Source organism: Convolutriloba macropyga, chromosome 1 (assembly GCF_964194025.1).
Source record: "Convolutriloba macropyga chromosome 1, txConMacr16.3, whole genome shotgun sequence".
Lineage (NCBI taxonomy): Eukaryota > Metazoa > Xenacoelomorpha > Acoela > Convolutidae > Convolutriloba > Convolutriloba macropyga.
Window position 1 is genome coordinate 61,827,111 of NC_134468.1, and position 15,676 is coordinate 61,842,786.

At 38.4% G+C, this 15,676-nt stretch overlaps 1 protein-coding gene across 3 annotated transcripts in view; it reads right to left on the bottom strand.

The window, feature by feature from the left end:
- Nucleotides 1-15,159, bottom strand: part of LOC142341323 (echinoderm microtubule-associated protein-like 2) — an 88,429-nt gene extending 73,270 nt beyond the window's left edge. For 2 of the 3 annotated variants that reach the window (XM_075392261.1, XM_075392251.1), the window contains exon 1: nucleotides 13,999-14,959. In XM_075392261.1, the coding sequence (XP_075248376.1) occupies nucleotides 13,999-14,353 (355 nt within the window). In that variant the 5' untranslated portion in view covers nucleotides 14,354-14,959. Of the gene's footprint in view, nucleotides 1-13,998; nucleotides 14,960-15,011 lie in introns of those variants that run through there. The other variant, XM_075392255.1, reaches the window with a different exon arrangement.
- Nucleotides 15,160-15,676: the final 517 nt, after the last annotated feature.

Consider the following 15,676-nt stretch of genomic DNA (forward strand, 5'->3'; position numbering starts at 1 on the left):
AAGCAAGAAGCGTAATAATGGCGTCCCGGAGCTTCTCTGCGGCTTTTGAATCTTCGCATCCTGTAAGTAGACCATCCACATACATATCAGTTGTTAGTGACAAACGAAGTTTATTGTTTGTTGTTTCTTCGGCAAGAACTTGCAGTGGTCGAATTGAATGAAAAGACGAAGAAGCAATGCCGTATGTTACTCGAGTCATACGAAAGGTTTCAATCGCCTCTGAATTTGGTTCTTTCCACAATAATTGGTGATAATCTTTGTCTTCTTTGTTCAATTCCACTTGCCTGTACATTTTTGCAATATCAGCAGAAAGTGCTACTTGGTGTAGTCGAAATCGAACAAAAATGCTGAAAAGGTATTTCTGAATTGGTCCAAGCATGAGTCTGTCGTTAAGAGATACTCCTGTTGTCGTCTTTGCGGATCCGTCGAAAACGACCCTCAGCTTGGTGGTAGTGCTTGACTCCTTGAACACACAATGATGACAAAGATATTAGCAGTTTTCGACAGGCTTGACAAGTTCTGATGTTGGAACTTTCTCCATGTGTCCGAGATGAAAGAACTCTCCAATGATTTCTGCGTATCTCTTATAAAGACCGGGTTGTCTTTCCAATCTGAATAGTAGACTGCGGAGTCGTTTTTTGGCTTGTTGAAGTGAATCTCCCAATGCTTTTGTCTCGTTCTTGAAGGGAAGTTTCACTATGAAGCGACCTTCAGGGCTTCTTCTAGTTGTTTCCTTGAAATGATCATCGCAGCGTTTTTCTTCGGCTTTCCAAAGCTGCTTTGCTGGAACTTCTTCTATTTCCCAAAAACGCTGCAAATTTTCTGGCTCTGAAGAAACAAAGAAAATCTGCAGATCGTTTGTATAGGTTTTGTCTGTCTGTTCCCTTCCAATAACGACCCAACCGAACATTGATAGCCTATATGTTATTCCACAGTTAGGTTCTTTTAGTCGATTGTTGTCAATCATTATATCTTCATAATGAGATGCTCCGATCAAGAGGTCAATTGATGACGGCTTGTTGAAGTCTGGGTCAGCAAGCTCCAACTCCTTTACTGTTTCCTATTGGCTGGTGTCAACGAACCGTGATGGCAGATTATCAGTCATTTTTGTCAAAATTGACGCACTAATATTGACAGCGGACGATCTGTTCCTTGATGAGATAAGAAGGTCCACGCGACCTTTGTTGTCTTGAACCGTCCCACCTATTCCAAAAACTTTTGTGTTGCTGCTTTTCTTCTTCAATTTTAACCTTAGTACTGCTGATTCAGTTATAAGGTTGTTTTGTGAAGCTGAGTCTAAAAGCGCCCTAAGTAAATTTGTCTCGCCGTGAACATTAACGGAAACAATTGCGGTTTGAAGAAAGACTTCTTCTGAAGTGCGTTGAGTCATAGCTTCTGTGAACTTGCTTTCATCCTTGGATTTTGCAATTGCTGTTGTTGTTATAGCGTTGTTCTTCTGTTTGTCATTTGTTTGAGTGCTGGTTGTTCCGCTAGTTGTTTGCTGATCGGTGTTTCTGTTGTGGATGTTTTCACGATGAAGAAGAGTATGATGCTTTCTACCACATGGCTTGCATTTCGATCCATCACAATCTTCTGATCTGTGTCCCGGTCGCAGACAATTGAAACAGAGTTTTCTAACCTTTATCAGCTCTGCACGTTTCCTTACTGAAAGTTTCTTGAAGTTTCCGCATTTGAAAATTTTGTTCGTTTCTTCACAACATTCGCATTGTTGCTCGGAAGTCGCCAAATGTGTGTGCAAATGTCGTTGGTTCCCGTTCATTTGAGTTTTTGTCGCTCCTACTCCATTTGACGCTGTTGCCTCGAGTGCTTGTGCGCGTTCCTCTAAGAAAAATCTGAGCTCTGCATATCTTTGAGGTTCCTTGCCTTTTGAAGACAGCTCCCATTGTTTTCTTGTCTCTGTAGGCAGCTTCTCACTGATCAAGTAAACAAAAAAGATGTCTTGACTATTGACTGGTTCTCCCAAATTCTGCCAGGCAAGTCGATGTTTGTCCATTGCTTCAATTAAATTTCTTAAGTCTCTGGCATTATCGGTTGTCAGTGATCGATACGAAACAATTGAATGCAGGTGTGTGCGAATGATGATCCTCTTGTTCTCGTATCTGTTTATCAGAGTATTCATAGCAATGTCGAAATTGTGATCGGTAACTGGTATCGAGGCAAGCAGTTTGGCAGCATCACCTTTTACAGATGCTTTCAGATACTGCAACTTCTGACTTCTTTGAAGAGAACTGTTGTCGATGACTGCTCCTTTGAACAAATCAAAGAACGAAGTCCATTCCATATAATTTCCCGAAAAAACTGGCAGATTGATTTTTGGTAACTTGATGTTGGCTGAGTTCCTCATAGCATCGGACAGCGTTGAGGTAGATGGCGTTGAAGTATCTGCTGCTGTTGAAGGTCCCTCAAAACGTTTCGTGAAGCGTTTGATTGCATCAATGTTCTGTGTCAACTTGTCATCAACTTCCTCGGACTCCAGAATGTCATTGTCCAGTGCTTCCGCCTCCGTCAAGTTCTGTTGAAGTTCTTGGTTCAAAGTTACCAGAAAATTCTGCTTTCGGGTGAGAAGTGTCGCTACCTGATTTAGCCTGTTGATTTCTGCTTCTGAAATGGTGTCTAGATCTTTTGACATGATATTTTCAGCCTCATTGTTAAACCTTGTAGCAACGCTGCGGTGTGATCCCCGCGACTGTTTCTGCATTTCAAGATTGGACATTTTGACTTGCTGTTGCTTTTGAGGGCGTTTTTTCGTGTCTTTGATGCTGGTCTTTATTCGTATTAGTTTCGTTTGTCTTTTTCGTGGATTTTGCTGTGCTGAAAGCTAAAAACACACTAAAAGAACGCAAAAGATGGGAAATCGGGTTTTGAGAACATCATCTTGGATACAATTCTCGGTCCTAAATGTTAGAATTGCACCTGGAGCCTATATACAAAGAAACGATCGTCGTATCTTCAGCACAATCAGAACGGGAACGCAACGCCCGGAACGCACAACATAAGATGAACTGGCAAAACAAATGCCAAAGACTCATCGAAGTAGGAAAATTGTAATTGTGCGGAGATAAACCATGGCCACTCGCTGATCGAAAGACAGTCTTTCTACTGTAGCTCAGTATTGGTGTGGAGGGACGTAGAATTCTCAATATTAAAAACACACACATAACGATAGACACTCTCACAACTGCCGATTTAAGGAAGATTGTAGAAGACGCATTCATCAGACCCAGAAATATAACATTTGACAGGCACGTTTTCCTCATCACATAACAGCTCCTGGGAGAAACAGGCAAGCATTTCTACGGAAAATTTAAACAACTAGCTGGAAATTGTTGCTTAGAAAACAAAGAAGGAACTCTATTTAGAGATGTCTTCATCACTAATTTAATCAACCTGGAAAAACAGTAGGAGCTCTTGAAAGAAACAATTGAGCCCAGGAAAGTTCTTGAGGTAGCTATAAACATAGAACTCGAGATGCAAAATCTTCATCAAATTCAAGCACACCTCATCTCGGCCAAGGTTGAAGCAATTCAATACCCGCCCCGTTTTCGCTGTCAAATTGGTTTTTCTCAAACAACTTCCATAGGATACGCAATCAAATACCTCCACTATATTGCTCAAATTGTGGGGTACCATAGCTTCCGGGGCACCAAGATAAATGGATCGCTCAATATAAAACTTGCAACAAATGTGGTCTGTCAAATCATTCCGCAAAAGTATGTAGAAAACAAATACACAGAAAGCTCAAAATCCAAAGAAAAAATTGGTCAACAGAGTAGAAGAAGAACTTCACCCAAGGATTCCGTGAATTTTCTAGTATCATCGTCCAGATTATACAAATCCGACTACAGGAGCAGCGATGACAACATAGTCGCCATGATACACAATGATCTCGAGAAAATTGAATTCCTCAGCAGCCCATCAAAATCAAAAATATCTCAACTAATCTACTTGTTGACTCAGGAAGTGCCTGCAGCAATTTAAATAAGTCACTCACAGCGCAAGTATTCAATAGTAACCATATGCAATATGGGTACGCAAATTAATAATCCACAAATGCGGACATTTTCGAACGAACTAATCCACATTGAGGATAAGATTCGAACACCAGTATATAGCAACGGCCAGTATATAGCATACATCAGCTGCCATTTTCACAGTCGTTGCTGATGGTCTCAAACTGACCATCGGCTGCTATCTCTTTGATCAACTAGGACTTGCAGTCACAGAATCTTTATCGGAACAGGGCAATCAAGTAAAAATTTCTCACCACAATACGCATTCAAAGTAAAAAATACAATTACAATTTCCTGACTTAGTAACGCGGATTGGAAGATTAAATAAAAGTCAATTAGCAAAATCAAAATTTTACAAAAGGTTCCAACCACAACACCAAAAAGGGAGACGTATGACCAGATAAATATAGTGTTTCACCAATTGTAGTCAATGTTAAAAAGACCATAAAAGACAAGTTCTATAAAACTTGCACTTGACTCAAAAACCCTCAAAAAAGCAATCCACAAAAATAATACCAAATACCTAACATTGATACGCTAATCAAATCCTTATCACCACAAGTTAGTGATCCCAGGTCGCAAAGCACCACATATTTTTCAACATTGGACTTCAAAAATGCTTAGAGTAATTTAAATCTAGACCCCGACAGAGCTAATCACAGTAACTTCAATATGTGGCGCTGTTGCCTCGAGTGCTTGTGCGCGTTCCTCTAAGAAAAATCTGAGCTCTGCATATCTTTGAGGTTCCTTGCCTTTTGAAGACAGCTCCCATTGTTTTCTTGTCTCTGTAGGCAGCTTCTCACTGATCAAGTAAACAAAAAAGATGTCTTGACTATTGACTGGTTCTCCCAAATTCTGCAAGGCAAGTCGATGTTCGTCCATTGCTTCAATTAAATTTCTTAAGTCTCTGGCATTATCGGTTGTCAGTGATCGATACGAAACAATTGAATGCAGGTGTGTGCGAATGATGATCCACTTGTTCTCGTATCTGTTTATCAGAGTATTCATAGCAATGTCGAAATTGTGATCGGTAACTGGTATCGAGGCAAGCAGTTTGGCAGCATCACCTTTTACAGATGCTTTCAGATACTGCAACTTCTGACTTCTTTGAAGAGAACTGTTGTCGATGACTGCTCCTTTGAACAAATCAAAGAACGAAGTCCATTCCATATAATTTCCCGAAAAAACTGGCAGATTGATTTTTGGTAACTTGATGTTGGCTGAGTTCCTCATAGCATCGGACAGCGTTGAAGTAGATGGCGTTGAAGTATCTGCTGCTGTTGAAGGTCCCTCAAAACGTTTCGTGAAGCGTTTGATTGCATCAATGTTCTGTGTCAACTTGTCATCAACTTCCTCGGACTCCAGAATGTCATTGTCCAGTGCTTCCGCCTCCGTCAAGTTCTGTTGAAGTTCTTGGTTCAAAGTTACCAGAAAATTCTGCTTTCGGGTGAGAAGTGTCGCTACCTGATTTAGCCTGTTGATTTCTGCTTCTGAAATGGTGTCTAGATCTTTTGACATGATATTTTCAGCCTCATTGTTAAACCTTGTAGCAACGCTGCGGTGTGATCCCCGCGACTGTTTCTGCATTTCAAGATTGGACATTTTGACTTGCTGTTGCTTTTGAGGGCGTTTTTTCGTGTCTTTGATGCTGGTCTTTATTCGTATTAGTTTCGTTTGTCTTTTTCGTGGATTTTGCTGTGCTGAAAGCTAAAAACACACTAAAAGAACGCAAAAGATGGGAAATCGGGTTTCACTTAATTCCCCCTTCAAAAAATGCGGCCAATTTTTGCGCGCGAACTTAGTGCTATTAGTTCGGGGGAGCAAAACTAAACTAAAAATTTCGAGTTCTCCGCGAGAACTGAGAAAGAGATTGTTTTCCCCGAAGTTTCAAAAAAAAGTTTTTGTAACCCTTGAGATATAGTTCTCCCACTAGATAACTTTACCGGGTCTCAGAATTAGGTTAATCAAACTTGTTATACAAGTTAATCAACTTGTATAACATTAGGGGGGATGTGTTATCTAGTGGGGGGTCCGCTTTTAACATCCCCTTTAGGTTTCCCCTTTTAGATTTTTTGCTAAATGTTTTTTGAGAGTTAATGCTTTTGGTGCCTAATGCTTTGACAATTTTATCCTTAACCTATTTGTCAGCGGACCAAATGTTGCGGTGCAACATTAATTGAATCACTTGCTTAGAAATGCTTTATTATAACGCTTTATGCCTAAGAATCTCGAGCTCGAAAAGATCAAGTGAATGTGATAATATAGTTTGAAATTATGAATATTTGGTTTCAGCAATTGGTTAATTATCATTGTTTTCCTCATCTTGCTTGGATTGCATTGAAGGTCATTGTATCAAAGGCTCCTGTAAATCGTAACATCTTGGTTTTTTACGCAACTTTTCTCCTGCAATATATCGGCAAACGTCATAGTTTTTGTGGCAAGTCATCCTAAAATTTATTTCTGGAAGTAGCATTGGCAACATTGAGCAATATGATCCCGGTTCATAGTTCGGGTTACCGATCATACAGCTATCTTTGATTTCGTTGCGATCATTTTCGATTCTCTATAATAGTTTATATAAGATTTCGTGGAAACTCAATGAAAACACGAAAAAAATTCGTGGAAATTATACAAGATTATATGGGACACATAAGACATAGACTCTTGTCAGAAAATTCCATATAATGTAGTCGTAGGAACTTTAAGCTTATTATTTTGTATGTGCAGTCCACGTTTGACTATTTGTGTGTGTGATACCTGTACAATTCTTGTTAATCCTCATTTCAATTAGTGCAGTAAATTTTATACGATGTCATAATTTTGTTCTTAATTTTATGTTGCTATTCAACTTTCATTTAACTCCAGACATTTTTTCATGTTTCCCTCTTTTAATTTGTTATTCATTCATATGATTGTAACTTCCCGCAGCGCGATCAGGTACGTCTGTTAACTTTTATCCATTTTGTTGATATCCACTTCAGTTCATTCTTCTTATCCTGTCAATTCAATATCAGTCGCCTTAATATCTTTGATTCCGCTCCGCAAATCAAGCTCAGAAATATGCAAGCATTTCGCCTGACGAAATCCAATCTCAAGTTGAATGTGTGTCTTGGCGCGGCGAAGTATTTTAATAAAGTATGACGTGACGCAGTCAGCAACCAAAGGAATTCACCTGGAAATCGACGCTTTTTGGGATAAACCTAAACCCGACCCACCTCTCCTATGGGAAAAGTGAAGGGTACAGAACAAACTAGCCTTGCTTGTCAAGGAGAACATCATCTTGGATACACTTCTCGGTCCTAAATGTTAGAATTGCACCTGGAGCCTATATACAAAGAAACGATCGTCGTATCTTCAGCACAATCAGAACAGGAACGCAACGCCCGGAACGCACAACATAAGATGAACTGGCAAAACAAATGCCAAAGACTCATCGAAGTAGGAAAATTGTAATTGTGCGGAGATAAACCATGGCCACTCGCTGATCGAAAGACAGTCTTTCTACTGTAGCTCAGTATTGGTGTGGAGGGACGTAGAATTCTCAATATTAAAAACACACACATAACGATAGACACTCTCACAACTGCCGATTTAAGGAAGATTGTAGAAGACGCATTCATCAGACCCAGAAATATAACATTTGACAGGCACGTTTTCCTCATCACATAACAGCTCCTGGGAGAAACAGGCAAGCATTTCTACGGAAAATTTAAACAACTAGCTGGAAATTGTTGCTTAGAAAACAAAGAAGGAACTCTATTTAGAGATGTCTTCATCACTAATTTAATCAACCTGGAAAAACAGTAGGAGCTCTTGAAAGAAACAATTGAGCCCAGGAAAGTTCTTGAGGTAGCTATAAACATAGAACTCGAGATGCAAAATCTTCATCAAATTCAAGCACACCTCATCTCGGCCAAGGTTGAAGCAATTCAATACCCGCCCCGTTTTCGCTGTCAAATTGGTTTTTCTCAAACAACTTCCATAGGATACGCAATCAAATACCTCCACTATATTGCTCAAATTGTGGGGTACCATAGCTTCCGGGGCACCAAGATAAATGGATCGCTCAATATAAAACTTGCAACAAATGTGGTCTGTCAAATCATTCCGCAAAAGTATGTAGAAAACAAATACACAGAAAGCTCAAAATCCAAAGAAAAAATTGGTCAACAGAGTAGAAGAAGAACTTCACCCAAGGATTCCGTGAATTTTCTAGTATCATCGTCCAGATTATACAAATCCGACTACAGGAGCAGCGATGACAACATAGTCGCCATGATACACAATGATCTCGAGAAAATTGAATTCCTCAGCAGCCCATCAAAATCAAAAATATCTCAACTAATCTACTTGTTGACTCAGGAAGTGCCTGCAGCAATTTAAATAAGTCACTCACAGCGCAAGTATTCACTAGTAACCATATGCAATATAGGTACGCAAATTAATAATCCACAAATGCGGACATTTTCGAACGAACTAATCCACATTGAGGATAAGATTCGAACACCAGTATATAGCAACGGCCAGTATATAGCATACATCAGCTGCCATTTTCACAGTCGTTGCTGATGGTCTCAAACTGACCATCGGCTGCTATCTCTTTGATCAACTAGGACTTGCAGTCACAGAATCTTTATCGGAACAGGGCAATCAAGTAAAAATTTCTCACCACAATACGCATTCAAAGTAAAAAATACAATTACAATTTCCTGACTTAGTAACGCGGATTGGAAGATTAAATAAAAGTCAATTAGCAAAATCAAAATTTTACAAAAGGTTCCAACCACAACACCAAAAAGGGAGACGTATGACCAGATAAATATAGTGTTTCACCAATTGTAGTCAATGTTAAAAAGACCATAAAAGACAAGTTCTATAAAACTTGCACTTGACTCAAAAACCCTCAAAAAAGCAATCCACAAAAATAATACCAAATACCTAACATTGATACGCTAATCAAATCCTTATCACCACAAGTTAGTGATCCCAGGTCGCAAAGCACCACATATTTTTCAACATTGGACTTCAAAAATGCTTAGAGTAATTTAAATCTAGACCCCGACAGAGCTAATCACAGTAACTTCAATATAATAAGCTGTGATATGACAGGCACATACCGATTTCAAACTGGATTTTATGACCTCATCGATATAACCACGGAATTTCAAAGTCCAAAAATCACACTAGAATAGGGTTGAAAAGTACATATTGCTTCCTTGATGATATTCTAGTTAGTAGCAAAGGATCAGAAGAAGATCATAAACAACAGGTAATCAAATCTCTTAATAGACTTGATGAAGAAAATCTTAGAATTAATCTTCCTAATAGCCACTTTGCAAAATTAGAAATTGATTGGCTTGGATATCATATTTCACAATCGGGAATATCACAAATCGAAAAAAAAACATCAGCAATATTATCTCATGAAGCACCAAAAACATTATACAAACTTCGTTCTTTTCTTGGTTCAGTGCATTACACAAATAAATTCATCCAAAATTTTGCACAAATTAGCAACTCATTACGTCCCTTTTTAGGAAAATCTGCTAAATTTAAATGGACCAATAATGGACCGATTTAAATGGACGAAAGACGTTTTCTTGAAAAAAAAACAATTGCATCGCAAATGCAGCTGAAAATTGTCATAACAATCCGCATCTCAAAACGCAAGTTAAATGTGATGCTTCATTTGCCGGGCTCAGTGCTGCCCTTGAATAACTAAAAGTAGACGGGTGGTTACCCTTTACTTTTACTTCCAGGTTTTTAATCTCTTGTGAGGAGAGATACAGTGTCAATGAATTAGAATTAATCGGTGTAATTTTAGTCTATTGAATATTTTAAAAAACATTTGTATGGAAAACAATTTAAAGTTATTAAAGATCACAGAGCACTCCTGTCGATATTATAAGAAAACCGTTCATTTAAATCATACAATAGCCGTCTAAATAGTTGAGCAGATAGACTACAACCTTTTAAATTCACAATTGAATACCTGCCAGGTGCTAAAATGGGCCGCGTTGAATACATATCTCAACATCCTAATCGCTTAAAAAGTCTCCGCTTATGATGAGCAATTCATTGTTGCAAAACGAATTAATTTCCGCCTGTGCAAACTCTTTAAAATTAAACTCAATTCAATCTGCACCTCATTTACACACTTTGCATAAAACACATGATCCGCACTGCAAATCACTACACACAGTAAACCTGTCAAAAACTAAATGAATACTATTAGCACAATTCAAATTCATTTACACGCGCATGCATTTAACATGTCACTCGCAAATCGAAGTCCATTAGTAAATACCAGCTACAATGCAAACTATTCTAAAATGCATACCAAATACCAATTAACACTGCACTCGCTAAGCGAAATCCACCCCATTTTAAGCATGCTTTCCTAATTCAGAATGTAAAGCCTACCACAGGGTGAGAAAAAAAATTTTGTAAGACTAATTTCCCGGTAATTAGTGGACATTGCAATCATAGTTGTAACAGTCAGCTGCTGAAAAAATGAGAGCTTTTTGTCCAATCAAAATCAGTTGACTAAAATCATCTCTAAATTACACTTAGTTTGTCGCCAAAATCTCAATTCAAGTGAGACAACTTCAATAAACAAAATCAATATGCCCCACAGAAAGCGCATCACCATAGCTAGATTCGGCAACTCTTCCCTCATAACGGAATCACCAACAGCACCTTTCCCACCAACACTCCCAGTTGCATCATCTAACAATAGTACACCCCTCACACCCAGCCCACAATAACTCACATTTGACAATATCATAGAAAAGGTTTTGAGCAAATCCTTGATAGCTTCGCTCACAAGCAAAGACCCAGTCCTTAAAGAAGTGCGTGATCGTATACTCAACAACAATGAGGAGATGGAGAAAGAGATCAATCCGAAATTTTATTCTTACTGGCGGGCTCTCCATGTGCGAACTGGTTGCGTCTGTATAGACGAAAAAGTTGCTATGCCTAACGTTTTGCTGGATACATTAATTGACAACTTGCACGCTAGTCACCCAGGTACTTCAGGCATGATATGTATGAGTACACATTGCTGGTGTCCATACATGAATAGGGAATTCATCGTCAGATAAACCGAGTGTAATTCCTGCACAGCATTTGGTAGGAATCTTAAATCAGTAATTCACGTCAAGCATTTCCACCCCTATATATCTTGTGCTGAACCGAACCAGGAAATATATATTGATTTCAGTGGACCAATTTACAATGAAAAGGGCCATGAAACATACCTTCTCGCTGCAATAGTTCGCTTCTCTAAATTTCCTACTGCCAGTATAATTGACAAAGCGAATGGCCCTAACGTAACACAATTTTTGGACAGTTATATTGAAAACCATAGAACATCTGGTTCTATTCGTTTGGATTAAAAAAATGCCTTGTGGGACATCAAGTAGAGACTTTCTGAAATGAGAATAACATAGACATAGCATAGAATAACATAGCCCCCGTCAACAACTTTTGAGCTATTGGACACACAGAAAGATGAATACAGACAATTACGAATAGACGCATGTATTAAAGAAGAAAAATCGGCTACTAAATCGTTCCACATAAAGCATGCACTAAAAACCATTATCCACCAACTGCGAATATGTAAACAAAAAAACAACAAAGGTTCCGCACTCCGAAGCACACTTTAGTAGAAAACCTAACATCACACATGAGTTGTCTAATCTCTCATACGAGCAAATTAAATACTTCTATTTAGATGAAGACACAGGTACCCCTGAGGCCATCCTTCCCCAGGAAAAATGGGAAAACGGCTACCGGAGCGACATAGAAGTTGAAAAGGGAATGACACGGGCCACTAAAGATGCTAATGACCGCGAGAAAAAGAGCACCGACGGAGAGTCCCGATTCCTTCGTTCAACACTATGCCGACCAATTCCACCATCAGAACGTGCGATGCATTTCAAACTGGCGCGCAAATTTCAGGGCAAACGCCTATCAAAGAAGAATCGTGAGGGCCTATATGAGGTAATGGCGCCCGGATTCAACATCATCAAAGTCAGTCCACACAACTCGACGATCAAGGAACTGGGAAAGACAATCATTACAGTTCGCAATAGTGACATTGCGAAAACTGGTACCCAGCAGGAACGTCAAACACCTTTAAAAGCATTTGCAGAGCATCGTGGACCTCGTACAAGCAAAAATTTGTTGGAAGAAAAAGTACAAAGCCACTTCAAGGAGATCACTCGGAAATTAAAAGGCGATAAAAAGATCAAACACAATCGACGCGATCAGGGTAGTGGTGTGTCATCATCTAAATTTAACATCACACGCGCGATGCGGGGTCGTATCCTCAAAGTCCCTAACTTCTCGTCGGCAATGAGGGGACGAAAATGAAACGAGGAATGTCGATTCGCCGAGCGAATTAAATATTCCTCCGCCAAACGCACTTCCTCGACCTCAGCACTTCCTCCCTCCACGTCTACGACAAACACGGATAATAGATCAACAGGAGGCAATCAACGAAGCCCAACGTAATATAGTTTCAAAGATATGTCAGCTGATTCTGTGACATCTGCTCCACCAAACTGGCGACATTGAATGTTTTCAACCACCAATTGTCTCTACTATACAAGCTGTTCAGTCTACAGCAGAACAACATCCAGAAGAGAAAAACATTTTGCGTCTGATCGGAAAAGTTTCGCCTCCTGATCCGATGGTGCGATATCTAGCGCATAACAGAAACCCGGCCCCCAGGAGATGTCGTTTCAATGACAGTCTATGAAGCGGAACAAGATGAGAATTCTGAATAAGCGTACTTAAACTCAAAAAACTCACATTATATTTTACTAAAAATCACTAGTTATGATAACCAGCAAATATATTGTTACTACATAATTATCCGGGGACCAATTAAAAATTTTGTAAAAACGTTACCATTATTAAAAAAATGTCCTAATTGTACGATTTTGTTATCGTTCAGAGGGGTATGTGATACCTGTACAATTCTTGTTATTTATCATTTTTTTGTGCAGTAAGATTTGTACTATGTCATAAATTTGGTCCAAATTTTATGTTGCCCTTCAATTTTCATTTACCTCCAGACATTATTTCATGTTTCCAACTTTTAATTTGTTATTCGTTCATGTGATTGTGATTTCCCGCTGCGTGATCAGACACGCCTGTTCACCTTTAATAATTTTATTGATATCCTCATTAGGTCATTCTTCTTATCTTGTCAATTCAAAATCATTTGCCTTAATCTCTTTGATTCCACTCTGCAAATCAAGCTCAGAAATAAGTCGAAATCCAATCTCAAATTGAAAGTGTGTCTTCGTCCGGCAAAATCAACGGTATTTTGATAAAGTACGACAGGGTTTGCCAAAACAGAAACTTTGAATTTTATACATTTTAGAAATTGACTTAAAAGTTAATTGCAAAATTTTTTTTTGGATGTTTCTAATAAATGTACATTTATTGGCATAAAATAGCTTCAGAGAAAATGAAAACTTTTGCCATATAGATTGATTTTTCTTTCAATTAGCGCCCAATTTCGCATTAAATTTGCATCGCTAATTTTTTGGCTGATCACTATTTGATGCCGGGGAATGACATATATCATACTTTATCGATAAAACTGAAACGTAAATTGAAAGAAGAACGATACATGATTCTTGGAAACCATACAGGATCAAATATAATTTCTTTGATGTCATACTAGGGTCGTACGTAATCAAGTATGGACAAATTTTAACCCGGGCGATGGTGTGCCACGTATTTGCCGTAATCCATATATAGAACTTTTAGTCACAGTCTCTAATAGTGATTTTTCGCTGTCTTAAAATGAGGTAGGGAAGCAAATTATCTAAGTTATATATATTACGTTTTGTTCCTGACTTTTCTATCATGTTTCTCCTAAAAATCGATACTATAATAATTGAAGATAAGAATGTCTTTGTTTTCTGTGCCACTTGAATAAGCCTACCGAACATGGCATCCAGATTGCCTTCGGTGTATCTGGAACTCCTCAAACCATCTGGCCTCTTAACTGGCTCATCAACTGAGTCGGTGAACAGAGGCCTCCTGTTTTTAGGGGTTGACTTCACCTCACCTCCCCCTCTCTCGCTGTTTCCCTTGGGTGACCTGTCAGTTGCTTTTTTGGATTGGCGAGCCTTAGTGCCATCCTGTGGATAAGGCGGAGGCAGGTGTCGGAGAGTGGCCTGGTGGTCAGTGAAGTCTGAAAGGTCATCGTCGGAGGAGAAGTAGTGAAAGTCTACAGAACAGTCGGATTCAAAGCCCTTCAGAACTGCAATGGCCGTCAGTCTACTTTGCTTCACCATTTGGTATATACCAGATCAGGTAATTAGAACTCGTATTTAGAACGAATTTAGTATAAACAATATAATTGAACTGAGTGATACTAAAGCTGTGAGAAGCTAAAATTGTGAACTAATTGCAAACTGATGATTCTTGCAAACGGAGGACATTGGTTTTAGTAAATTACATCACAGTAAATTTTCTCTCTTCGCAAGATAAGCAGTAATGAAAATAAAATAGGGCAGAATTTGTGTTAACTATTTGGTTAATGTTCAAATTATCTCAGAGTAATAGCGTCGTTTTAAACGTCGTTTTAAAAACTACAGAAAACAATTGAATCATTATATTTAAATAAATATTCGAAATCAATTGTTTGTTTTTTGATTTGGTGACATAGTTGGCTGCTCAATTTTTCCTTTTAAATGGTCCTTAACCAACTATACGTAAATTATTATTATTACACAAATGTCTTCAAAAGCAATGCAAGTTTTTGCATACGCACAGTTATCAACAACATCTTACCATCTGTTGCGCCGATTCACAAAAAACAGTTATTTTCCATAGCTTTCAAGCTAAAGTTTACATTAAAAATAACCATTTTGTCCACAAAACAACACGATATTAGAAAAAGAACACACATGAAAGTATTTGTAAGTATAGTATTTGTATAAAGTGACATACCATGGTATGCAAACTGCATTAGTAATGGAAGCGTCACAGATTTTCATCTAAGCCGCCATCATATCGAATTGTTGCATTTAGTCAAACGATCAAACCATCAATGCTTGCAGGATTATTTAAAAGTTTAACTTCTCTGTTTCATTCTAGAGATCACTATTATGAATTGTATGCATTAATCAAGCTGCGCTGCCCAATATTTACTCTTCAACTGAAAATCAAATATGCTAGCCAATAGATAAATGGATAATTTCAAATCAATTTTTTTCGGGGAAAAGAACACAGAAAAAGTGGACCATACATTTAAAAAAACTGTAAATTGAGCAGCCAAAATCCCAACTCAAAAAGCCGACTTTTGCGTCAAACTGGACAGCTCTCATTGTTTCCTTTGTACAATACTCATTTATCCGTAAAATTTAATGGAAATAGAGAAACAGCAATAAAAATACTACAATTGCTGTAAAAATTCTTTATTTCAATTTGCAATTTCTTAAGGATCAAACTCGAAAGCTTTTTCGGAGCAACAATGAGCGAAAGGCTATCATTAAAAGAGATTTGAAGCAAAATGGATCTACAAAACGCTTCATGAAGAGAGTGAACAAAATTATATGGAATTGATTGTCTAGAGCCATATGGAAAAATAGCAACACAAAAGCAAATACCTTGAG